The following is a 27,384-nucleotide window of genomic DNA, read 5'->3' on the forward strand; positions in this document are numbered from 1 at the left end:
GAGGAGATGGCGATTGCGATTCAGTAAAACTTATAACAGCAACAACAATATGGTGTCCCTAGGCACAGTCGAGGCCGTGACCTTCGTAGCGCCGGACCGCAAACACCAGCAGTGAGATGAGGGGAATGAATAGGAGGCTGGTCCGGTATGCACGTGCAGGCCAAGTTCAGTGAAGCACGCTGTCGGGGAGGTTGGTCAACTGAGGATAGTAAAAGGAAGAGCGCCACGTTAAAGAAGGCCGAGTACCAGCGCCCGTTACGTCATCGTCCTCTGTCGCGCTCCCCTCCTCCTCCCCGCACAAGCCACATTGTCAGCGTGAGTCTATAGTGCCACTGTTGGCCGGTGCTGTCCTCGAGGATTTCGTCTGTTAAGCAGATGTCGTCCACCTGCTCCCCACTGCGGCTTTAGCGGCCCGACGCTGCTGCGAATACGGGTCCTAACGGTATCCATTGCCACCACGCGTTCTCCTCGGCAGTGATCGCCACTGCACCGACAGCACACGTCCCGTTACCGCGGTCCGGATAAGCACTGGCTAGGCCTTCGATATTACACTCTGCGACAGAAAAAAAGCCAGTCCTGCTTGAGCACTTTTGCTTGCCACAGGGGTGTACTACCGTGAGCAAGTGAAACATCAACTGGATAACACGTACAGCCTATATCAAAAGCAAAGATTTCAGGAGGGGGGGGGGGGGGGGGAGGTACTTCTAAGCCGTGTAGCGGGGCCTCTTGCAGTATCCGTGCAAGTCCTAACCTTCCAAGGGGCGAGACCAAGAATTCACCTCACCTTCAAGAGAATGACCTAGCGGCAAACGCTTTAAGCCCTATACTTTTGACAAAGCCTGCATGTTTTCATTGATGCCTCGTACATAATAACACGGTTAACCCTTGTAATCTTAAGAACGGTCTGGCTGTTATCGCACGTCGCAAGTCAACGGAAACCGCCGCCATTTACAGAACCGGCATCAACCAAATTCTTCCCGCTTTTGTGTTCGCGTTTACAGCTTCCCGTTAGTGTTTCTCCTTGTGTAATCAGTAAAGCACAAAGCATCGTTCCTCGTGCAGACATCCCAGCTAATGTAAAACTTTTGATGCCCCGGGTATGCTTTGCAGCGTTTCAACGTTTGCTGGCAACCCGGGATGTAGCATCGCGATCGACAGGTCGCTTTCCTTGTCGGCAACTATAGCGGCGCCGACACAGCACTGGGCGCACCGAAGGGATTAGGACGCGGAGAGTTCTCTGGCACGTGCATTCTATACACAGGAATCTGCAGTCGGGGCTCCTTTTCTGTCGCGTCATCCCGAGCACGGGCGATCAGGTCATCACATCAGCCACTCACCCACCCTTATATGTACCCTCCGCACATACACACTGCAGCATCACCACCCGAGCATTACAACGCCCGGAGAGAATGCCTAAAAAAACAGCACATGCGGACAGAAAATCACACACGGGTACTGGACGTTCGCGTGGCTGCCGTGTTCTTCTCTCCTAAAATGGCGGCCAACTACTGCAACAGCACAGTTCACGACTCGGACGCACTCGTCCGGGCACACGCGTGTGTACAGCGGAGTCGACGGTCTCTGTGGGCACAGGACGCCTCTGGCCCGTCCGTCGTGTACATGAAGCTGGGCGAGTTGTTTCTGCACGTTTTCTCTTCTTTTTTTCTTATCCCCAGACGAGACGTCCAGTTTCGGAATGTGGTGGTCTCCCGGCGGCGGTTCCCCCCTTGTCTATTCGTGGTCTCCAGGGCGGGCCCCGTCCGCCGTTCACAGGTGGCCCAGGTCGAGAGCGTGGTGAAGCGCCGCCAGGTCCGAATGGCTGCTCACGCGCCAAAAGGGAAAGCCCATCTGCGTGGCGAGGAGGAAGCTTGGTCATCTTCAGGAAGAAAAAACGTTAGAGGTCACTGTGGTAACCCGCATTGTAGTAATGCAAAAGCATTGATGCCTCCTCGGCACTCGTCGCCTCTTTTTCCTCCTCTTTGATTCTCTTTACCCCTCCTTTTCCCACTTTATCTGTTTGTATTTTACTCTTTGTCCGGCTGTATATGTTAGCTTCTCCCGCACCGTTACACCCTAATCGACACTCTTCAGCCTCTGGCGCTTCCACGCAACGGAGTTCGCTAAACGTTAGAGGTCACTGCGGTAACCCGCATTAGCATTGGTTTTTGCCCCTTTCTAGTTTTCAAACTTGGCGCCACGCTTTGGCTCCGTACACACTTCCAGTTTTTCAAACTTGGCGCTACGCAATAGCACCGCCTACTTCCGGCGTTTTCAAATTTCGCGCCACTTTTGCTGTGGCCCCGCCCACTTTTTGGGCATTTTTAGCTGTAATTAAAAAACTACTCATCCGATTTTGAAAATTCTTTTTGCGACATCAACCTCACGTCGTCCTCTATCGATCACAGCCATGCGTCTGGCGCTGTCTCTTCCGAGTTCCTCATAACTGCTGCGGACATGTTTTGCGGACACGATCTCTGTCGACATAGCCCAGTAATGCTTTCGCATTAAAAAAGAGCATGCAGGTGCACCATTACGTCCCCCCTGATGTGACTGCGCCATAAACAACACAGTTCCAAAGCGATCGACGACAACTGTAGTTAAGTGGTGTAATTTCACTTGATGGATTGGCGCAAGGCCTGACGCTGTGTTGGATAGCAATCATTTCCTTTTGGAAAACACTAGACTGTAAGTCCGCCCAAGCTTCAACTACGAATTACCTAAGTATCAATATTCACAACTTTCCAAAGGCGGGCGAGGCGAAATTCACATGCTATATATGACGCCGAAATAAACAGTGATCATGAGGGCCGCACACAACCGTCATATAAACAGGATGATTGCATCACCACTTATTTTATAGTCAGTTGTTGCGCAGTGCGCTCCCTTTTCGGCTTTTCCTTTGAATCCTGCCAGCACTTGATCTGCCAAGTTCACCAACAGAGAACATGTCGTCAGGACGAAGTGCAGTTGACAAAGCAGGTAGAGATCAGAAAATTACTGATCTCTTTTCTTTCAGCAGTTCGTCGTATAAGCTGTGCACTCAGCTTCCTCCTACCGCATACATTTTATGAGACTGCCCAGAATTAAAAACGCTCACTGCTAAAATCAGCAACAGAAAATCCTTCCTACTATTTGGAGCAGCGCGGCTACAACTCCATCCGGCCACATAGTGTTAGTTAACCACATAAATTAACTACTGCATCTGTACCGAGACTGGCTTTTCAACGAAGTTTTCTTCTTAATATATCCGAAGGTTATCTGCCGCAACACGGGCGAATGCTTTCGCTGCCGCAAATTAAAAAAAACAATGCCACCATTATGCACATTCCGTTTACTAAGTACGTCCTGCCCAGATCTCCGTGCCAAAAAACTGTGCGCGTGGCTGCGAATGGCGCAAATATTCGAGCGTGCACACATCACGCACTGCCAAAAGGCCGCGTTGCACCCAACAGTCGGCAAGCTGTCAACAATCCTTCCTTTCTTTTGCTACGATCGATTATTCGTTTCATCTCAACTAACCGACCGACCGACCAATTGATGAGTGAGTGATTGAGATGCGGTCCTGGCTCGAGTCCAAATGCTATCACATTGCAACAGAATGAAACTAGACATTGTGGTATAAAAACTGAAGGGCCTTTACAGCCGTGCGTATGTGCGATGCGGAAGCTCAGCGGCAGCTGTGCTTTAGCACGTGCATTACGGCCTCCCTGGCGTCTCTCGCGATTTCGCACAACTTTCCGAGTCTGCGCTTCCGCGTCGGTGCTGCTGTAGTTGGGCCCCTGCGATGCAGATCGTTCTGTCGAAAAGCCCGTATGCGCGTCAGAAGGTTCGCCTAGCTTGCTGACGCTCTTGAAGGGACACTAGGGACGAATGCAAGTCAGTCCTTATCGATAGGATACCCTACTCTAATCGCAAAGAGTACACTCTCACCGAAAACTGAGGCAGGAGACAAAAGTAAAAAACAAAATACAGGTGTCGCCATCACCGGCCGACTTCGCAAGTAACCTGCGTGCACCGGCACTGATCTTTGTGAGCGTATCTCAGAGGCTACGCTACTGCGCCATTCACTTCGAAACGGTGGAAACCCGTTCTTTTCGGCAAAGCCGTCACGAGTTTGAGTGGACTGGAGGGAAGATTTATAAATCCAATTTCCTTGGCGATAAATGCGTATTTTTCTTCTGTCGGACAAACGACAACAGCCAGAAAGAGCCAGAAAATGAATTACTAGGAACAATAACTGATAATGCACGGCCGTATGAAGAACAATAATAAGCTGCCCTCAGTGCTCCTTTAAGGCGGTGTCCCGCGCTGGAGGCGGCCACTGGCGATTTTTGACAACGCTTTCTCGGTCGCTGTGGCCCTCCCGCCTGCGCTAACAGGTTCTAACTTATTGGAAAGAGCAATGTATTTACTTTCAATTGTATGCGTTGTTATACCAATTAATGTTGGTACATGTGCAATGAGGAAAATATGGAGAACATGAAACGGTATTTTGTTGGGCTTGCCTGGATTTGCGTTTTTCTTTAATAAACTACTGCGCCAAAAAGAGAGCTGCTACTGATGAATTTAGAAAAGACGTTCACCTCATGATTTTAGGAGTGGTTTTTGGCTCCAGTAGACCGTTATTTAGAGTCGGCGCTCTAAAACAGACCAAACAGCACAAACAATGTATTTTAAACGACTCATAGCTTATGGGATAATAGAAGACAAAACCTAACCAGATTTGTCACATCTTTCTATCGTGCACTTTTTGTTAAGTCGACAACATTTTTTCCGGCTGCAATTCATAGTTCTTTACTTTAGTTGTTCAAAAATTACAGCAACCAACTTAGCCTGCTTTCCTTCATGAAGGATGCCTCAGTGCCGTTCTCTCCGCTTTTGGTGCGCCAATTTCTAGACGTCCTGGACATTTAAGGGAGGACGTGGCTTGCATCAAAAATTCTTTTTATTTATTCATGTATTTGCATACAATTTTTTTTAGCCTATTAGAAACAGTTTATAACGAGTTTTACAAAATGTCACCCTCATATTTCCAGAAAATAGTTTTCAATATACATTTTTCCTCTGAATCTTGTGAAAATGCTACAGATTTGACAAAATTTGACACAAGGCTGGTTAAACATTCATTATGCTCCAACTGGTATGCCACAGGTCATCACATTCTTAGAATTTTGTTTTCGCAAAGCCACATTTTATTTTTGTATTTTTTGCGATGCAGAATCCATTGACATATCTCGAATGAGAAGAAACTTTTATAAAAGAAATCTAAAATTCGTAAATTTCAAAAACAAAAATTGTCTTAACCTGCACTACGGTACTAGGATCGGAACGAAACAAACGGGGTCAAAATAGGCAAAATAGTCGTGAAGAAGTCTGCTGCCCAAGCTGAGAAAAGCGCCCATTGTCCGACCGTTTCCCCGCAATGCACAGCCTCCGCAGTTCACGAAACAATTTTCATAGAGTACTGCCCGGTCGATTTTAGCAATGAAACTTCGGGACAGTGTAAAAAACAAGACATACAAGTGGATATTATTTTCAAAAAACCAATTTTTTTTGGCCATTTTCTGAGGGATTTCAAAGCCACCCCTCTACCCCCACCCCCTTAATATTCGGCCGAAATAAAGTAATTACTCCTTTACCCAAGAGCGCTGTGACACATGAGCCATACTTGTTGACGCAGAGAGAACGTCCAAGCGCTGTAGCGAGTCTATAGGGGCGGGGATGGGTTTTGGTGTTATGGGCGTCGATCCAAAATGTTATATGTGACAGTTATGGCTGGTGAACGGCTGGCCGTGAACCTCAGGGCATTCGAAATAGCACGCCTGCACCTAAAAATCTATTTTTCTAATTGCCAGGAATGTGTGATCAAGAAGGTTGTGTTCGGCCAAAGACGACATGATACGAGTGCATGGCGGCCTTCCGCAGTGTCCGTTATTAAATGTTCTTTCAGGCGACAGTTGCCCTTTGATACACGGGTGAGGACGAAGCACATCTAAGTGATCAATCACGTGGTGTGCACCACTCAATGGCCCGCATTTCAGCCTTGCTAGAGGGCGACGCCCAGCACTACTGTGCTGGAGCAGAGAGTGTGGGGTGTGCCGTTGGTCTACGTAGCCAAACGAGCGCACACTGTATGCGCCCGCAGCGCTCCCTGTCAATTCTAATGGCCTCATATACACTCTGGACCCCAGTGCAAAGTGCACGAGGTACTCTACCATGTCGCGGTGTGCCATTGTGTCGAAATGTCGACATCGGAAACTGTACTCAGCTGTGTGATAGAGAGGAAGACGGAAAACTGCAGAGTGATAGACAGGAGTATAGATAACACGACCTGTGAACACAGTGAGAACACAATCCTGTAGTTACATGTTATTTATGCGCTATAAATACGAACGCTCGACTCGCAGCATAACCGCATAAAGTACAGCGGCAGAGTTAAAAGTTAATATGAAGGAAACTAATTTAGTGTTCAACAACGAACAACAGTTTGGGATAAATAGGGAGGTATTCGAGTCGTAAGAAAGAAAGTGGTACATCCGTACCATAAGAAATTACTAGGAGAATAACTAATTCGAGGGTATTTGTCAAGCACCCTCTGGTCAAGAGAAGCCGCATACCTATGCCCCAAAAAGAAACTGTCCATCAGGCGTTTCCTGCCTGTGTTCACAAAGTCCCTTGAAGCTTGGAGGTTGTTGAAACCCCTCGAAATTGACGAAATTTAAACTGACCCCCCGCCCCTTCCTGCGAGATGGAGCACCTACTCTGACGTCTTCGGGGTAACAGCCAACACCTCGTCACCGACCACAGAGACCAACAACCATCGCTGGCCAGTGGCCGCGCTCTCAGTGTGTGGACAGAGTGGTTGCACAGAGTAAGCACTACTAGCTCTGATATGAATGGGGACAGTCAGTTTGAACTGAAGAAAAATTCTGATTTGATTTGATTTAGGTGGTTTAACGTCACAAACCGACCCAGGCTATGAGGGGCACCGTAGCGAAGTGCTCCGGAAATTTCGACCACCTAAGGTTCTTTAACATGCACTGACATCGCACAGTACACGGGACTCTAGAATTTCGCCTCCATCGAAATTCGACCTCCGCGGCCGGGGTCGAACCCGCGTCTTTCGGGTCAGCAGCCGAGTGCCATAACCACTGAGCCACCGCGGCGGCTAAAGAAGAACAATTGTGTTGCTAAATCTGCATCAAAGCTGAAAACGCTGCATGGGTATCATATGTCTAAATGAACATTACCCTAGAAAGCAGGCAGCGTTTGCTTGCCACTCATGAAGTAATCATCAGTTGAATGTCCATAACGTATTCCCTTTCATATTGGAGCCACTTGCACTTGGGCCGCCTGGAAAATTAAGTGCGCTTTTTCAAGGCTCCGAGGGCATGTCACCACAAAAAAAACTATTGGTGAGAACAAATGGCACAACCTTACTAGTTGGGAGAAAGCCTTTTTTTTTTCTTTTCGTAACAGCTGACTGGCGGAGTCCTAAAGCGCCGGACATCGAACTGAACTAAATCGCTGATGTTTCATTTGAACGAGGTCGGGGACTCTGTGATTAAGAAAAATGATTTCTGCGGAGTCAGGATCTAATTCTGTCGGTTTTCTTAGCAATGCAGTAACTTGCATGCTGTCTCCTCCATGCATGTTTCTTTGCCTGCTTAAAGTAAGCAGTTAACTTCTTAATCAAAGGTTCGCTCGCCTAACATGACTCCGCAAATGCGGACCTTCGAGACATGGTTGCAGCCTAGCCACAATCTACCTGCTCTCGGCGCCATCATATGGAAACGCCTCTAGCTGGCCTCCCTAGAGCGGTATAATGGCAGTAGGTGCACCCATTTACACCCGAGACTCTGGTACATAATATTTGTAACTGTGTTTACAATAACCTAATCACTGAAATTATGAGTGTTGTGAGGGTGGCACACATAATTGCAATATGCCCTCAGGAGTGTAGATTCGTGTAGGGCGTACAGAATGGATGAGGGCTCGGGGTGGCATCGTGAGTACCAGGCGGAGCAAGACAGGAGTAGTAACTGGGAAGGGGCATTTGGTCATTGCGGGGAAGGGGTCCTAACCCCTGCGCATGCCCACCTGCTTGGCGGCCGCCTCTTCGTCCTTGCCGTCGCCGACGACCACGTAGGTGCACTTCTTTCCGAAGCGGGACACGATGCGCTCGAAGCAGGACTCCTTGCCGATCTTGGTGGCGCTGTACACGCTCTCGATGGGGAACACGCCGCCCAGGCCGTAGAGCAGCACCTTGGCCAGCGCCGGGACCAGCTGCGTCGTGGTCACCAGCACGTTGGCGCACGTGGACCTGCGGTCGGTCGCCAGAGTTCACGCGTAAGCAACTTTCCTCTCTGCCGACCGTCCTGGATGCCGCGTCCAAGTCGTGCGTTGAAGGCCTCGCGACGCAAAGAGGCGCTTTGACGATTGCACTGTTTGCTCAAATGCAACTGATAATGGTGTGGCTGCAGGTCACTTGGTGAGACATAATAACGCCTAGAAGAAGCGCATAAAGCGCAGAACAATGGAAGGGAACGCTGACGTTTCAGTAAATGTTCAGTTGCTAGTACCGTTATCGGCGTCCCCTTCTACCGTCATGTGTTTTTTCTAAATCCTTCGAGCCTATCTTCAGATGCTTTTATCGATGATCAGACGCGCGGGAAGTGCTGCGTGTGCTTCTTGCGTTCTCCTTTTAGCGCGAAAGCACTTATACGATCGTCAGAGCCGAGCAGAAATCTTGCTTGTGCATCGCTCGTGCAACTGACGCCAAGCGCGAGAATTTGGTCCGGACCACCCCCGAAATTTGACCTCGGCCAATTTGGACCAAAATCAATGTCCAACAATACTTTACCGTGCTCGATGCGATGGCAACCCCATGATTTGACCCGAGTCATTCCCAAAAATTTGGTCCGGGCCACCCCCGAAAAATCGGTTCACAGCTTTGAGATCTGTGCCATTTCGTTGCAGTGGTGCCCCTTGTGGCCTCACCATTTACGTCACCGCTCTTTCGCAGGTCACATATCGGTTTAAGCGGAATTAAACCCCGGGTAATTTTTTGCCTTCCCGTTTTCTTGTATTATGTCCTTTCTGTCTATCGCTGTCATCGCTTCGTTAGCGCCAGAGTAGCTGTCCCTTTAGCGAAGTCAGCCTCCTTTCTGACGTTGCACACATAATGTAGGAGTGCACTAATGCAAGGCAACCAATATACTACTACTGACACCATCTTACCAAGAACTTGCAATCTAACTTGCAGCAGCGGTCACTGGCTCAAGCAACCAAGTGCTCCGCAGGTAGGGGAATGGCGGAAACATTCCCTGTGGGGAGCCGGAGTGGGCCCTGAAATATAGAACTGCCTCTCTCTCCCTTATCTCTTACAAACGCTACGTCTTCTCTCCTGTCCCTTTCCTGGACTGCACACACAAGCGGGCAATAAAATTTGTTTCGCATCTATAAGGCAAAAAATATACGTGCTTCGGCCTAACGCATACGTTTGTGAGGGTATAAGAAATAAGCCTGTTTTAAAATGGACATCTTTGGGGTTTCGCGGCAGCTCTGACAGGAAACCAGAAGCTTCCTTTACGTGGGTCTGACAGAAGCGGGTCGAATCAGACGTCGGGCTAAAAGAGGTCCCCCCGACTCGACGACCGCATGTTTACATGAACTCGGTCTTAGCGAGTCGAGGCCGGGGCAACTGCAGCGACGCCCCGCGCCGAGCTTCGCAGTGCGAGCGTGCAATGACAGCCTCCAAGATCGCGGTACACAACTGCTGTCTCGAAGGCGCGACGGCGCAAGAGAAAAACAGGTTACCATTTATCCTATCCCCTCAAACTAACCCGACTGTATGGATCGGCATCGTTTACAAGCACTTCGCCGGCCAGGTCGGGCTGAGTCAACCTACCCCCTGCAGTCGGGCTGACCCAGCCCGACTGTTGTAGTTGTTTCCAACCATGAGTCCTATAAAGCGCCTAAAATGACATGAATTGTTATTTAACGACTTCATATGAAAAGGAATCAGTTAAAAGATCTTCAACTGAGACCTTGAAAGCAGTTTCGAGTCGCAACACATATGAGAGATGTACATGACAAATTGTCTAGTTATTTTTTGGTGAATGTGGGAATTCCCCTTGAATGGGAATTTATTCTGTGCATTCTTGGCGTTTTCTTAAGAACGTTTAGAAATTTTCAAAAATTTCCCCTCAATGGATAAAATTACGCACGGCGGGGGAGGGAGGGCTCTAAAGCAACCTGTGCGAGTAATGTGAAAGCATTGCAGTTCGACTCCAATTGCATTACCAGCCTATTCCAATTCCATTCTAATTTTCTTCCAATGCTGTTCTAATTCTAAGTAAATTCTAATTCTATTTTATTCTTTCCTAGTTGGTGCACCTGCAACTACAAGTACTGACTATTACTCGTTAACATTTCGTATTCTCCCAGACCCTTTGGTGATGTCACACCGATTCGACCAAATGCGAGTTTTGTAACGTCGCCACTTTTTCAGCGACACCGCCAGATAGATGGCTCATCAGGTAGATGAGCCAGCTTAAGTTAAGGACAATGCAGCGAGCTGTTGAAAGAAAAAAATGGCGGTGGGTTAGCTCTGGTTAAACCTGGAGTGATGCGATAGCTACAGCTGGCTGAGTGGAACTTGGTCACGTGACCAACCACGTGACGAGCCACATGATCAGCCACTGCGCCGCCCCGCCGCCAGCTGCTCCGCACCACGTGACCAACCACGTGACAGCGTGGCGGCGCCGCCACGCTGAAGGCTCGAAATGCTACCGTAATGTAGCTATCGCTACAAAAATGAAAGGTGTAACGTTAAGAGACCGAAAGAGGGCAGAGTGGGTGAGGGAACAAACGCAGGTCAGTGACATCCTAGTGATGCGAAGGCAAGATAGCCGCTGGTCCTTAACGGTAACGGAGTGGATTCCAAGGGAAGGCAAGCGTAGCAGGGGGCGGCAGAAGGTTAGGTAGGCGGATGAGAAGTTTGCAGGCAAAGGGTGGATGCAGCTGGCGAAGGACAGGGTTAATAGGAGAGAAATGGGAGAGGCCTTTGCCCTGCAGTGGGCGCAGTCAGGCTGATGACGGTGATGATGCTATCGCATTAGTAAGAACGCCTGAGCCTAAACTGTGGCGGGTACCTACCTGGAGTGTATGACGGAGAGGCATTTCATGGCGAGCGTGAGCCAGCTGTCGGTGTGCGCCTCGATCTCTCCGCGCAGCTGCAGCCACTGGTCTCGCTTGGGGCCCAGCAGGCCGGCCACGTTGGTGCGGTACTGGTTGTAGATGTCCTTGATGCGCCGGTAGCGGAAGGCCAGCTTGCGCATCCAGTCCACGCCTCCGCGGACGCCCGACGACAGGCAGAGGCCGCCGCCGCCCCCCGACGCCGGCACCGCGCTGCCCGCCTGGAAGCCGTCCGCCGCGAAGTTGTAGTTGCTGCGAGGAGGGGCATAGTCATCATCAGCGTCCGCTCTATGCGGGACAAAGGCCTAGGTGTCCCGTATGTCCACGTTCCCCGAGATGAACGCACAAAAAACGGCGCTGCATGGGGCACCGCAGTGTGGCTGTCACAGCTGTATTTAACCTTCTTTTCTAGATTAAAATGGAGGCTCCGTTTTCAGTGAAAGTCGCATGTTAGTGCTTCGAACGCGGCAATCTATCGATAAAGACCAACAGTAGTTTATCTCCGCGTTTCTTTAATTTCTAACGCCTATCTCACATGCCTCCCTTTGTCAAACGGCACAAGATGAGAACGCGGCAAGTGTCACAGCACCACTTGCACATGAATGGGAGCACACTGCGAGCAGTCCATACCCCGAAGGCAGGTTACAGGGTGGATCAGGAGTAGGAAATAGCGCAGCCTGCCGGCACACAGGTTGCAGGCGATGACGACAGCGGTGTTTGGAATTGGAAGATGGCCGCCGCTGCGACGACAGTACTGTTTCTGGCCCAGCACTGCAACAGCTCGCCTCTCAGATTGGTGCTGACTTCTTGTTTCAGGAGCAAGTTCCAAAATTTACCACCCACGCCACAGGTTCACCCGGCCAACCTCTCTGAACTAAAAAGCATTTTCCCAGAGAAAGGATTTCTCCATTCTTAAAGGAGGCGCTGGGATCGAGGAACATTGAAGTTGTGTAGGACATGACCGCACTTTAAATAAACTCTGAGACGCTGTCGGCGCTTCAAGGCGAGCTGGTGGCCAACACAGAGCGATCATAAATATTAGGCATTTTTTGCTGCCCGACCTCAATTTTTAGCGTCGGACCGCAGCGGTGGCCTAGTGGTCTGAGCATCCGCCTCGCATGCGCGAGGTGCGGGGTTCGATCCTCATGCAGTTTAGCCGGTTACCCACCGGTGATACAATGGGTACAAGCTTCTCCTGGTTTGGTGCTCGGCTTGAACAGGGTGAAATGCTTGGAAAATGGGTCTTTGACCCCACCTTGAGCCAACGAAAATACCTTGTACCATGGCGCTATTCGGCCGCAGATGTTCTTGCGCCATAAAAATTCACTATCATCAATTTTTAGCGTTGGTTGCTTGTAATGGCGCTCAAGCAGTCTCCCTCTTGCTCCGTTCTGATCAAGTTCCTGGCTCCAAATTGGAGCAACGAGCATTTGAATTTGTTTTCTGAGCTTGTTTTTCCTCGGCTGCACCATTACTACGGCCAGATTTCAGGACGCAACATAGACTCCCGATGTACCTGTTACCGCGTTTCTAAACGTTGAAAAATAAAATCACTTTGCACCGCGCACAGCATTTTCTTAAAATGTTTCAGCATGCCTCGAACGCGACAAAAGCAGTCTCCGAAGGGTTCGGTGTAATACATGTACCGATATAATAGATCGATTCTTCTTCATTTGATTCCATTCCATGCTAATGTCCGCTGCATGTACCACCTAGTGGCAGATATCGACGACAGCGGAGGCGTTGCGGCGCTTCAGCTAATGGTGAACACCGGAAAGATAAAAATGCGACAGAATCGGAATAGAATTGCTAGCGCTGCTGTGTTCCCTACGATCTATATATTGGCCTGCATACAATGCAACAGTCACTTGCGATACGACTTCTACATGCTGCGTTGCGGGCGCGCCACCAATCCTGCCGAATGGTTTGGCGGCTGCTGGCTCTCAAAACATTCGGTGTCATTTTCGAAGCAGCTCTTTTTTGGAACGCACACATTAACCACTTGGCAACAAAACTGTCCACTTTTGTAGGTTTCATTTGCCGAGATCACCACGTATTAAAGCGGAAAATTATGCTGTTAATTTAGAACACGCGTTTTTCCTTGTGACTGAACTATCGCCAGCTGGTAAGGAGACCCATGACTAAAAGAAATTTAGAAAGAGTGCGTGCATTACCCCCCCCCCCCCAAAAAAAAAAAAAAAATTCGACCCGCAGAAGAAGTGCATAGATGTTCTCACTCACATGAATTGTTCATTAAATATAGTGTTGTGCCAGCGATAAACACCTTCTATTACAGACTATGCAAATACTTAAAACAGGAATTGAAAAATGAAGCTACTTTCTTGCAACAACCAGCACATCTAGAAAATAATGTCAAGGCGCATGACACGTCGTCATCAAAAATGGAAAGCAACAACGTATAGAACAAGGTACAGAGTACAGTCACTCCAAAACCAACTACCAAGCACATTGAACGAATTAAACGTTAAAAAACGTTAATTGAAAACGTCTCCTACGAAGACCTAAGAACCCATTTCATGAGTTGACGGTTATTTTCTTGGTGTGTTTGCTTGTTTACTTTCATTTTTTACAACTAACAACTTTATTTTCATTTGTCTTTCATCACTTTGTCTCTCAATTTCGTTTGGTGTGTTAGTTTGTCCATCCGTTTGAATCCTTGCAATGAATTCATTTGAATCCTGTGTACTACACGCTGTCGTACACTGTCAGTCACTTATGCTAACAAGTCCTTTGTCATGTGTGCTGTCACGTAGTGGCTGTTATTAAGCTTGGCTCAACACTTGTGTCAAACAATTCTCTTAGGTATGGAGCTTTTTTGTTCTCCGACGCCGTGGAACGCAGGGGGCCTCATCAAGCTCTCTCCACGACAACCTTTTGTGCGGGCCTTCAGCATGCTGTGCTCTTTACCTCGATTCAAATAAAGTAATTAAGTTATTAAATAATGTAGACGAGAAACATTTAATGGTGGTTGAAAAGATTTTGTGAATGTTTTTTTTTTACCTGAGGTCCTGGCCGTTGTCGTCCGACGCCACGTCGTCGATATGCGCCTGGTCACAGTCCTGCGAAGAACAAAGCCAGCAGTGAAATCACGCCCCCTGTTGGCCACGGTTAGGTTCGTTTGGGCTGTGTTTTGTTTGTCGCCGGTACCGCTTTTTGCATAGCCGCACAGCGTTTCACGAATTCTGTTAGTAAAGGCCTGATTTTTACTGTTCCCGGGGAACTCTTCTGTCCGCGTCTGTACGATTTGTGCATCAGTGAAAGCACGAACATGGCTGGCATGAGCGCAGGCATGAGTGCAAAATAATATTGCCGGGGGAAAAAAGTGATCCAATTTTACTCAGCAGCAGGTCAAGGTGAGAATGTCTTTAATTAAGCATTGACAGAAGACATCTGAGTCAACAACGCATGGCTGTTATCTGGATGGAACAGGATTTTATAGAATGGGTGTGTCTGTCTTTTTTTTTGCCCTAGTTCTTTTTCCTCCATAAAATGAAAATTTCCTCTTGATGCCATTCTTTTATTTCCTCGATTTGGCAGCTTGCGGTGCTCAGGTGAAACTGACGCGGCATGAATTATCTTGACCCTTTTAGATTAATTTACTTGAGCCCAACGCTAAGTCTAGATCCTCAGTAGTCAGCATTCAGGTACAGTCGTAGCGCGCGACACGCATGAAACCCACATAACACTCACGTGCCGTTCTCATACGCGTCAAAATAGCAAGCAGACGTTTTAATGGAGATGCACAACAGGCAATGTGATGTCACCAAAATCTGCTCAGAAGTATGGAGAATAGAGTTTTCTTGCCAGATATAACTTAGCGCCACATTACTCGTTCGCGTGTTCATGACTATACAAAAGAGCCTGCTGTTTCTTGCGCATGTGAACACATTATTAGGCGAGTATGCGCGTGAGACTCAGCAACCAAGTCAGTTGGGCGTAGCGCTTTCTCGTGTTGTCTCCGCCGTGTGCTACATCGGTTCCTCAAAGCCAAACTGAGCCAACTAGCCGCAGAGCATGCAGTGTTGCTGTGCCGCATTCAGCATCCTCGCTGCGTGTGTACCGTTCCGAGAGTGCATACGCGTTGAGCTGTCCTCTGTTTCGTGGGCGCCCCCCTTTGGTTCAGCGCCGGCAAACTGGAGGAAAAGAGGCGCGTGTGCCGTTAGGAGCCAGCAGCCGCCATCGTCCCACGCTGAATCACATATGCCGCCGGAAAGTGGAAACGTCGTCCTTCGTCACGCGGCACCGCATCTGCCGCACGACGGCGCCATTTGCATCTCGCGTCAGGCGACCGCGCTGTTTGGGTGGAGGAGGAGGAGCGGCTTCCTTCCTTCTTTTTTTTTTATTTTCTCTCTTTGCAGTTCAGTTCTACTTCTCTTTACGAACTCCTTCCAAAAATGTTTTTTTTTTTCTCGTTGCCCCTAGAAGAGACGCTCTGCCGTCGCCAACGGCGGGCGGCATAGTCGGCCATGCGCGGCAAGCGGAGCGTTGCTGCCGCTGCTGACTGATGCACGCTGGAATGTGCGCCGCCCACCCTCTTTCCTCCTCCTCCGCCAACCCGCCGGTTACGTAACAGCTTTCCCTCCCGGACTCGTGGGAGACAGGGGCGGCGTTGCGTAATCTTATTTCTCGCAGAGATATAGAGCGGTCAGACACCCGAGCATTGCTGGAGACTCCGCGGCAGCGACCAGAACGAACTACTGCACCCGCGTATATTCAGAAAGGTGGTTTCGGAGTGCACTGCTACACCCCGGCTGCTGCTGAGAATGCCGACCCCGCGACGACACGGTTTAGCGACGCGAAATTTCGGCAATAACGGCGTTGGATGCTCGGTGGTTGGAACAGCCGGAGTTGCATCACTCCTCGCTAGCTATAGGCTTTGCAGCGAAGAGCACGCTGCACGGTGGAGTTGCATAAATCGGTAGGCCACATTGCTCCATGGGTGCGAAAAAAAATCAGAAAATGCGCCGCTCAATCGAGCTCTCCCTGTCTGGTTAAGGTTTGTGATGTTCTGTTGCCTAGCGTTTACAATACTAAGGCTAGCTCGCAAATACTACGAGGCCTGTCGAATGCTCTGTAGTGAGACTCACATCCCGTCTCTACTTTTTTTCCCCTATTATATGCCGTTTACTGCCTCTCAGGTTACATGATATCTCCCGTGTTTAATATCAAAACGCCGCCAGTCAAACCATTTCAACGAGAGGCTCATGGAGCACAGCAATAGTGTCATCGGGGCATCCCGTCATCTAGGCATACACTGCCGTGATTGCCAACAGTGTAAGGAACGCGGTCCCTTTTTGAGAAGAACAACAGTCTTTCATAAGTATGTCAGGAAAACAGCCAGGGAGATAGCTGAGGCTGGTGAGATTGCAGAAAAAGGAGATTACTGTGTCAGCACCCCATCGGTGTTAAGTGATAAGGAGCGCCGGGTCTTAAGAATTTCAAACTAGGGTATTATATTTTTTGTTCTTGTTTGCGTCCTGACCTTAGGCTGTAGCTTTATGTTGTCTTCCTTGTACCCGTGATGATGTGTTTTCCTTTGCGGGTTGGCGCTGCTACCAGTCTCACATGACTTTCCTTTTTGTTGCTGCGCATGCCCGCTGTATGCTACATGTAGTCGCTGCGCGCAGCAATAAACGTTGTTGAAGTCGGCGCTTTGTGGTGGTGTCTCCGCTCGTGTCCGTGTTTGTCTTTGCGCTGTGAATGTAAGCATGAAATACCAACTCGCCCAGCAACTGATTTTTTTTTTTTTTTTAATGGACAAGTCGCATGCGCGTGCCATCATTGATGTCCCCCTCGAAGCGCGCTTCGCCCGCGCGCTCTTTGTGCGGTGAAGGCAACCTCCTCAATCCAGTACCTCGTCGGTCACCGGTTGCACGTTATTAGCAGGTTTCACAGGCCACGCACGAAGAACCCACTAGATTTATTTGACGTTTGTCGCAGTATAGTTAGTTTCATCGAACCGTCGCTCTCTAGACCATAACCTGCTAGGACACATGAGCAGAAGTGAAGTCTGTAACCATAGTCCTTGCTTATCTTTATACCCAATAGCATCGCTGAATCATTCTTTTTTTTTTCGTTTATTTCGTGAGCACAGCTATATGTTTACAGAAATAAGCAGGATGCCGCTGCCAGGCAGGAAGTGAATGCGGACTCCACACAGGCGCAGAACACAATCTTTCCCTTTTTCACGCTCGGCTTTGGGTTGCAACTATTCATGAGTCTACGTAAGCGGTGATTCACCTGGGCGCTGTAAGTCACCGAGGGGTTACAAACCGGTGTCACGCTACAAACTTGAGGAAGAACGCGCAGCAGCACGCACGTACGTACCCGCCCCGGTGGTACACCTTAGACCTATGGGCACTAAATGTCCCTTGGACGTCCTGCAGACGTCCTGAACGTCCTCAGGACGCCCAAAAGAGGTTCAATGCCCATTGGGGCAGTAAACTATAGTTTACTGTCGGGGGCGAAAACAGTGCATAAAAAAATTGCTGAATAGTGTAAATGTGCTTAAATCTTGCGGATCAGATAACGTTCCCGCAGTGACTCTGAGGAACTGCACAGAAACACTGGCGATGTACTTTGTACGTTTGTCCGAAAAATCCCTGCATTAAGGGAACTTCGTCCACGAACTGGAAGCTGGCATGTGTTGTCCCGATAAATAAAAACGGTCCACGAAATTCTGTTGTGAACTATAGGCCGGTTTCGTTAATTAGTATTCCCTGTAAAATTACAAATGGCGTGCTATACAGTTGTATAGTAAAACACCTTGAAAAACACAACGTCCTATGCCCAAGCCAACATAGCTTTCGACGTGGCCGTTCCTGTACTACACAGTTGGTGCAATTTATTTACGATGTAGTCCTCGTAAATGACAAGCAATTAAAAATGGATTGTGTGTTCTCAGACTTCCGCAAGGCATTCGATACAGTTCCACAGGGTCTTCTACTATTAAAACTGCGGGGTTATAACTTGGACGAGGATGTTATTACTTGGATTTCCAATTAGTTGTTACTAAGTAAGCAGTGTGTTGTGTTGAACGGTGCTTAATCGAGATATGTTCAAGCTACTTCTGGTGTGCCACAGGGTTGTTGTATATCAATGACATCACGTCTGGTATCAATCGATCCTTTCGCATGTTCGCGAATGATTGCATTGCGTACAGGGTTATCAATGACAAGAGTGATATTGTATCCTTGCAAACCGATTTAAACACTGGAGCAGCTTGGTGCTCGCGTCGGGGAATGGCGCTAAATATTTAAAGATGCATGCATGTGACTTTTACTCGAAATAAGGCTCATCAGCCTACAGAATAAACGGTAAACACTATTGTTCTACATAAAGCCACAGTGGTTAAATACTTGGGCGTATTCCTGACGGCAGACCTACGATGCACCAGGCACATGAATTGCATTGCAAATAAAGCTGCATCTGCTCTCGGTTTCCTAAAGCGCAATTTCAAACAGTTGCCATGTGGGCTGAAAAAGTCGCTACATACGTATGATCAGTGTTTGAATATGCCGGCGTTTGCTGGGACCCATATACAATGGAACATGCTAGTATCCTGGAAAAAGTTCAAATAAGGCTGTTCGGTTTGCAACTGGTAATTATGACAGGTGCTTATGTATGACTAATACTAAACGATTAGCCGCCGCGGTGGCTCAGTGGTTATGGCGCTCGGCTGCTGACCAGAAAGACGCGGGTTCGATCCCGGCCGCGGCGGTCGAATTTCGATGGAGGCGAAATTCTAGAGGCCCGTGTACTGTGCGATGTCAGTGCACGTTAAAGAACCCAAGGTGGTCTAAAATTCTGGTGCTCTTCACTACGGCGTCTCTCACAGCCGGAGTCGCTTTGGGACGTTAAACCCCATAAACCAAACTAAACCAAGCCAATACTAAACGATCGCACGGGTGGCCTAATTTAGACGATCGTCGATTGCATCTTCGCCTCAAATTTTTTCTTAGTATTTTCCACCGGCAAACGGGCATAGACCGAAATGAGTAGATCAAACCGCCAACACGTGTATCGCAGAGGAAGCACAACGTCTTCAAGATCAAGGAGTATTCATTTAGAAATGATGCTTTTAGTCTTTCGTTTTTTTTTTTTTTTTGTTCGAGCAAATCCTCAGTGGAGTGCTTCATCGCCTTAAATTGTCGCAATCTCGTGAAACGAATAATATTACCAAGCGTTGAGTGCTTAATTTGGCAATGTCTGAATGCATGTTTTTTGGTGTATCATGTTCATTGTGCACTCAAGTGTTTTAGCGTTTGCCCCCCTGCCTGTAATGCCATGTAGGCGATGCTGGCAATGAATAAAAAAACTTAGAAAAGAAGACATATGTATACAGCAACTCAGGCCAAAGTGCCGGATGGCCGATGCATTTCAGGAGATGGCAGTTGAACAGCATATTTTGCGTTCCGTTATCGTTCCGAAGGTCGGTCCACTCGACAGCAAATACATTTAGCTTAGCGGAGACTTACTAGCATAGACGCATAGCGCTTTGCCGGACGGTAGCAGTGCACGCGCAATGGCAGGGGCGGCGTCAGGTGGGTCCACTGCGCATGCGCAGTTGGCGTAGGGCAAACCGGTACATGCCTACGGTAGTATGCTTCCGCTATGCTAAATATCTTTAACGGCCCTAAGAAAGAAGGGTAACTTTAAGTATACGTACTGCTGTTCACTTTCGGATTTTATATTCTTTCAAATATGGGTGGGGGGGGGGGGGGGGGGGGGTGAAACTCGGGCGCTATTTTTCAACTTGATAATAGGGGAGAAATCGGAGTTTCCGCGAAAATATTCCAAAATTCTGTTGTTTTTTTGTGGGGTTAACTTTGGAGATTGTAATAATTTGTTCGATTTTTTTTTTATCGGAGAGTAACAATCAGGGCTATGTTTGAGGCTGGTAAGCGGGGAAAAATCGGAGTTCGCAAGAAAATATTTCGGAATTAGGCGTTTCTTTGGTAATTAATAATTACTGGCAGTAAATAGCCTGGGTCAGTTCTGGGACATGAAGCATTTTATTCACAAATGTTGGTCATCGACATTTTACACGTCCTTGTTAACATACCTAACCACTGAATCGATACCTCCTATTACGATGATTCCACGCGATGAATGTCCTCTCTAGTTCGAAGCCTAAACTGCACCAGTAGTCGATAGATGGCGCCACCGTACTGGCAAACCACGTACGGCCTTTTTCTGGTCTACGGCTCCTCCGCAGCTCCACAGCAGTCGGCTTTCGCGGCGCTCTCGGCTGCTGGGCGGTGATTATCGACTCGCTCGGTGTTCCCGCCCAGCAGAGGGCCGAACCCGCGATCAGGAGAGTGCCTCCCTCTTTTCGGGCGGTTTCAACTCCGGCGTTCGACCGTGGCCATGCCCCGCCCAGCTGCTCAGCCCGCCGCCGTCCCTGCTTTTTTTTAAATCGCTAAGCTGAGCCCGACAGGCGAGAGATTTTTCATTCGGGAGCGCACGATCCTGACACTGAACTTCCTGCAACAGTCCTGCAGGACAACAGGATTAAATCGGCCCTCGAATTTGGCTGTGCAGCTTGATGGGGCCGTAATGCAAAAACGGCCGTGTGCAGAGGTTTTGTGGAAATTGAAGAACCCCAGGTGATCAAAATCATCCGAGGCCCTCCACCACGGCGTCTGTCATGGCCTGTATGCAGATTATTTGGAATTTATTCTACTGTATTGCATTGCATCACATTTATTCCTTTCAGTAAAGAACATGCTGCCGCGTACATCATGGTGCGTAACGTTAGATTTTGTTTTCCGCATAGTTCTTTGCTGTTGCCTCAAACATTTCATCCTTAGTACATTTTTTTTTTGTTTTGTAGCCCCCTTACTCAATGCTCGAGCAAAACATATTGGGCTGACAGCTGCTGCATATCAACAGAAAAACACTGGCGCCAAATCAGACGACACACAGCGAGAAAGACCGGACAGGCGCATTTTCAGAGGCGCTTCCGGGCACATTATAGAGATATAGGGCGCTTCACAGCCTTAGGTCCTGTCCAGTCTTTCTTGCTGTGTGTTGTCTGATTTGGCGCCAGTGTTTTTCTGTTCAATGCTGGAGCCTGTAAGGTAATAAAATCAATAAATAAAAGGCCGCTCCCGCGGCTTGTCTGACTTGCCAACTTTCTTAATAATTCTGCTGTGCAGTTTGGCAGAAGCAAAGGCACAACATTGAACTCTGTACATGACCGTATACCGCACCATAATTTTGTTTTTATTTTTTTATATTCCACCTATACTAGTGAAGTGCTTGCGTCTACAGTCGCCATGTATCAAGTGCCGACAGAATCGCTGAACACAGTAAGACGCCATTAAATAGGAGCAGCACCTCCGGCCCACGGAAGCGGCAGGCTGGGTGCCGTCGCCCCAAAGGCGTTCTGTATCGCACTCTTGCTTCATCAGGTTCTCGCGTTTGCAATTCGTGGGTGCCCGAAGCGAAACGCGCCTGTCCAGGAATCCTCGCGATTACTTCCCACGAAAATCAGGACAGCACAGCGGTAGCTGGGCTACGGTGCGCACGAGAACTGCTATTGCTGCGACCCTAGGATGTCCGCAAAACATGCGACACTACAGCAAGGCGCATGCATGCCCAAAGGGCCGAAAGAAATTGCGGCCCAGAAAAAAACATTTGCCGTGTTTCCCGGGTTCTAATTATTTGCGCCTCTTTTGGCCAGCGTTGTAGTATAACGGCATTAATTGTGTGCGATAAAACTCTGTAACGCCACCAAAACGACCCCCTCGAACAGACACACGGCGAGGACGATTCGTCATATAGGTCGCCCAACTACACGCTAGTTCGCGTGCAGCTTAACTAATTAGCACGCTCCTCCGCTACTTTTCGTTATTCTGTTTGCACTTGTACGCAAAAGCGCCGCGGTGCGTCAGGTTCAGTACTATTTATACGTACGCACCATCCGTAGAGAAGATTGCAGCGGCACTGGTCTGCTGGAGTGTCTATTCCTTCTTGCCCTTGAATCGCTGCTGCCCTTATTCTTATAGTATCGGCACGCTGCTGCCTACTCTTCGCGGACTGTAACATGCACAGTAGGGGAAGGATAGTGCAAACTTGCGCTTCGCTGACGGCAGCGTGGAAGCTGCGGGCAATGTTCCATGGCGTGGAACATTGGACTCAGTGCTCTGCGGCGTGTACTGTGCATGCACACTGCTGGTGCCGACAGTACCGGACCAGTGCGGACCTCTGCCTCCTTCTTTCATTTCTTTAATTATTCTGATTGGTTGCTTGAGTGAACGATTTGTTTCCTTCCTATGCGACTATACTCAACTTTTCCATCTTCGATAAAATCGCATACCTTTAGCACGGAGAACACCACTTTCCAGGCTCGGCGTCTCTCTTTATTAGAGGCGTACACCTATATCCGAGAGGTGTATAACTATACCTGCCACTTGGGTCACGTGACTTTGTAGCAGGTGCCGCCAGTAAAACTAACGATTGGTCGCGAGATGTTGCTCGGGAAGAGCAACCTGGGTCTCACAGACCCCACCAGTTCTTTGAAACAGCCACCTGTCGGGCCAGTGGCGCATCGCTTAACCGCGCTGCCAGGGAGTGGTATAAGGACTCCGCACGACCTATGAACGTGACGTAGAGTATGACCAATTCTGCATATAGGGGCAATTGTGATACTTTTTCATGCTTCTTTTTTTGCTTTTTGCACAAATGCTGCAATTTAAAAGAGAGGTGGTTGCTGCTGCTGGACGACGCCCTGCAAGCCCTTTCATGGCTTTGGCGCGTCCGCATCCTGTACTCTGGTATTATTATTATTATTATTATTATTATTATTATTATTATTATTATTATTATTATTATTATTATTATTATTATTATTATTATTATTATTGTTATTATTAACCTAGGCGAAAGAGAGAGAGAGTACTTGAGCGGGAGGAATCTTTTATGCTATTGCATTGTATTATCAAACGTAGGCTAAGTGGCAGGCGATGGTGAAAGATTGAAAGAACAGCGAAGCGATACGACAAGAGGACCCTAGGCCGCTGAAGACATCCATTAACGCTACCGTGTCATACCCTTAGGCGGAGTTTAATTTTCTCCTCAAGTTTAAACGCAAAGCAGCACCGAAAACAAGGCCAGGGAGAAGGACATCGCTAGAAATCAGCGCTCGCGTTCCCTGTCTCAGCCCTTGTCTTTGTACGCTCTAATTAAGGCCTGACGTAACAATCAATGGGCGAAACAATAGAACGAACGTGATTGCTCTCCAAAGCATTACGGCTCTCGCAAACACTGTCCGGAAAACTAGCAGTAATGTTTATAGCTTGAGAATCACCCTTGCGATATCACTGCGAGCCAGGCCACACAGAAGTCTCCTCGCTGTTTGTAATACAATGTCCGCAATTATTTCGCGTAATAAGGGCTGCCTGCCTCCAAGGACAATGTGCGCGACCCCTCGCACCTGGAGCAGTACGCGTGCTCACACGGCGCTTCGAGAGCAGTGCAGCACTGCGGCGGAACCAGTTTTTGCGCGAGACGGCCATCCGCCGCAGCTTCGGGCCGGCCAGAACTGGTCCAAGGACGACCGCTGCAGGGCGCGATGCCGACGTCGCCCCATTGGCACCGTCTCAGGATGCGCGGCTTCGAGTACGCGTCCTCAGCGGTCAGCTGTGTGGCACAGGCGTCCGCGTACAACTCTCCTTTTTTAAGCATGAAATATGCGTTTAGCCCGCGCTGTTGGCGGCGCGCGTAGAACAGAGGGAGAACAAGGAGGCGAACCTTAGCGAAACTTTCAGTCACCCCGTGGTACCCAGACGCTGGGCTGCCGCCGGAGCAGCAAATGCGTCAACAACAGCGTCTCTAGAATGTGCGACGCTGGTTACTGCGCATGCGTGGGCCGCGCAGCTTACCGCAGAGTCGGACTGAGAACAGAGGCGCGTCACATCAACCGCGTTTATCCAAGCGACTGCTAAAGCAACAGGTGCGCCCCTAATCTATTCATCTCGCATGCACGTCGAAGCTTATGCAAAAAGGAATTTCGTGTACTAGTTAGCTTTTAATAAGTGTGACAATAACATAAGCAGCGTTCCTGAGTTCGCATGCAGCATAGTACAAGGGTGAAAGCAAATAATTTTATAAAGACGCCGCACGCTAGACTGCTTAATCAGCTGTGCGGATTAATTTTCGTTGTGTTTTTGTTATCTTTGAGTCGTTCGTACTTTGCCCTAGAATATTGGGTTTAATAAAAAGGAAGGCGCAGTATATAAACATCTTACTTTTTGCTGGACGCCTCAACCACGCCGTGAAAGAAGAGAGAGGCACATGTGCCGAAAAAGATGGCGCTGCTCGGCCGAGGTGAACGCCCTAGAGATCGGTGTGCTGTGTTCTGGCGCCACACACCAAAAGGGACAGTGACTCTAAATGTGGCGAAGGATGCCGAGCGCGTTGTTCAACTAAGAAATGCGGCTGATGGCTCTCCTCTGAGACTCGACTGCAGCTGCCGCGATTTAAGAGACGCCGTGAACCGCGGTACGCCTTTGGTGCAATATATATTGTCAACTACGAGACCGGTTGTTAATTTTTGAAGCGAAAAGCTTCACTACCCTAGTCAACACCGCGCTTCGCGCGAGCCGGCGTATGTAAGAGCACGAGTGACGTCACGCACGACGCAGTTTCTCTCTCTCTCTCTCTCGCTCCCTAGTCACTAGTGCGCATGCGCCGCTAGTAGCACCGAGCCACAGGTGTTCTGCCGCTGTGCAGCGCCGCGCCTTTCTCCAAAATCCAACTTTCGATTTTCAGTTTTCTCTTTCCTCTTTCTCTCCCTCCTTTATCCCTTCTTTTACGGCGCACTTCGGGTGTCCACCGAGATAAGTGCGACGGTTGCTGTGCCATTTCTTTTCCTCAAAAGCCAAACAAAACAATTGAGCCGATGGCGTTCATAGAATTCATTGGCGTTCACAACTTTGCAAAGACCGTTCATTTTCAAGAAAGGAAAGGCGCACAACCGGCTCCGTGGGCCACTGGAGACCTCAATCTCGCTTCCGCTTGGTATATCCTAGATTAGCTGGGCTAATCCACATTAATTTTTTAGTACTATCTCAGCAGTGTCGACCAGACGGCCATCCAGTGTCCCGTGAAGGACCGTATAGTTACAGTGCCCTATTCTAGTTTACTGTATAGTATAGTGGAGAAACGGATGAGAGTACCCGCATGCGCACAGAGCGCTGGCAAGGTGCAGAGTCGTCTGTACAGCTGTTCTGCTGTTCCGGCACAACTCGCCTGTATTTTCGTCACTGTGGTCCTTCGTGGAACGCTGCCAAGATATTACCGAATAAAAACTTGGGAAGCTGTACTTGTCTACAGCCCTCGAACGGCGCGCTCTACTCTGCTTTTAGGAGAACCTGGGGGCTCGGTATCGTCCCCGAGACCCGGCAGTGGAAAATTTTTCCAGTAATATTGGACAACAGAACCGCACGCGCGGCAGGCGTGGAGGAAGGCCTTGCGCTGTGGAAAGCTCGTCCTCGGATACGTCTAGCACTTGTGCTGCTATCTAGTGAGTGCGGTCGAAGTCGTATCGTTCCCTTCCTCTTCAGGAGCTCTCAAAACATGAAAGCCAGCGCGAGCACGTGCGTGTAGGTAAAAAATAAATAAAAAAGGAAGCGGGTTCACTTTCATTCCTGCAGGCGTTAAAGGCACTTTTAAGCACTTCATTATTAGCGCTCGTAAGAGTTCAACCAATACGCATACGCACACATGTGAGCGAAGATGGGACTCAGTCCTTCGAGAATTTGATGGTTTTCTCCTAATTGGACGTTTCTAAGAATGAAGCGGAATACTCATAAACGAAGAATAAGGTACTTCAATCGTGTTTTGGAACCCGAGTTATATCCTAAGCGTTTGAACAAAATCTGAGTGACAGTGTACACCCCACGGCTCAGTGGGATAACTGAAACTACGATCCGTGTTATACTGCGCATGCTCAGTAAGCTGTTCTTCAAGCCACTCGTTAGTCGCACCAGTGTACTCCTCAGTGCGCCGGTCGAGTGCTCCGCATGGACAGCTGTGTGAACGTCTGTTCGTGACATGGAAGGGTTCACGCGTTCTTCGATGCTCCGCTGCAGAACTGGACAAACGACAAAAACCTTTTTAACGGGATGACCAGTGGGGCTGGTCGGCGCAGCATCGTTTTGGTGCGAACAGCGCTTACAGAGCTTAGAGCACAAGGGGCGCACAACACGACGCTGTGTCTCTCCTGGTCCTCCTTCCTGTATAAGCGCTGTTTTCACCAAGACGACAGCGATCGCAGTCTTCTTCAAGAAAGAGTGCTGCTTTATGCATGTTCGCCGGGGGTTTTGTCGTTTGTCGGGAATCTGAGCTAAAAGTAGAAGTTAGAGCACCAATACTGAGCCTGCAGTTTTGTGCCTTTTCCAATGCTGTCGTCGTCATCATCATCATCACGAAGTACACTGTGTCGCAAAGGCATCTCCCATTTACCCCCCAGTTACTTCTCTTTTGCAACAGCTGCAGCCACGTTATTTCAGCAAACTTCGAAAGCTCCTAATTCACTGACGTCAGAGCGGCCGCCGTTTTGTTGTCTGTGGAGCACTGCAAAAAGCCACCGACGTGTCCTGAAGGGATTAACAGCTAGCCGTCTGCTCCGGCCAGTTCTGCCGTATACCTACTCGGTTGACAACGAAATGGCGCCTGTGACGTCACGTGAATTCCCCATATATCTTCTTCATGACCGCCCTGACCCCTTTGTCGACCACCGATGGCCAGCTGCGTGTATTTGCTTTGCTTTGAACTGAAGATATATCTACCTCGTTTTGCTTCCGAATCTCAGCTTCCCTCACTCTGTTCTTTAGCGTCACGTCCGTGGTCTTCATTTCTATCGCTCTGTCTGCACTATTTGCGTGCTAGAACCACTGAGCCACCGCGGCGGGTTCTAATGCTATTGCATTCCACTGTTAAGGCGACTGAAGGCTCCCCATAGTTTTTAGTATTGACGATGATATCAGCATGAATCAAGTAGCGCAAATATTTTATATCCAACTTTCACTGCAATAAATGTGTCCTAAGCTGCCAGACAAACATCAGCACGGCTATAGAGAGACATAGAATCGATTTTTTACTAATTCCATGAAGTGGACGGAGTTGTCCCCTTAAACTGTGAGGTTTGATTTCCCC

General features: G+C 48.8%; 1 protein-coding gene across 4 annotated transcripts in view; it reads right to left on the reverse strand.

The window, feature by feature from the left end:
* Window positions 1–290: 290 nt before the first annotated feature.
* The window catches only part of eya (eya transcriptional coactivator and phosphatase 2), a 100,208-nt gene continuing 73,114 nt past the window's right edge, over window positions 291–27,384 (reverse strand). For all 4 annotated transcript variants that reach the window (XM_077641275.1, XM_077641276.1, XM_077641278.1 and 1 more), the window contains 4 exons: window positions 14,221–14,279; window positions 11,161–11,451; window positions 8,101–8,323; window positions 291–1,848 (listed from right to left, as the gene is read on the reverse strand). In XM_077641275.1, coding sequence (XP_077497401.1) covers window positions 1,768–1,848; window positions 8,101–8,323; window positions 11,161–11,451; window positions 14,221–14,279 — 654 coding nt within the window. In that variant the 3' untranslated portion in view covers window positions 291–1,767. The remainder of the gene's footprint in view (window positions 1,849–8,100; window positions 8,324–11,160; window positions 11,452–14,220; window positions 14,280–27,384) is intronic.

The sequence above is a fragment of the Amblyomma americanum genome, chromosome 10, assembly GCF_052857255.1.
Source record: "Amblyomma americanum isolate KBUSLIRL-KWMA chromosome 10, ASM5285725v1, whole genome shotgun sequence".
In the NCBI taxonomy this organism is placed as follows: domain Eukaryota; kingdom Metazoa; phylum Arthropoda; class Arachnida; order Ixodida; family Ixodidae; genus Amblyomma; species Amblyomma americanum.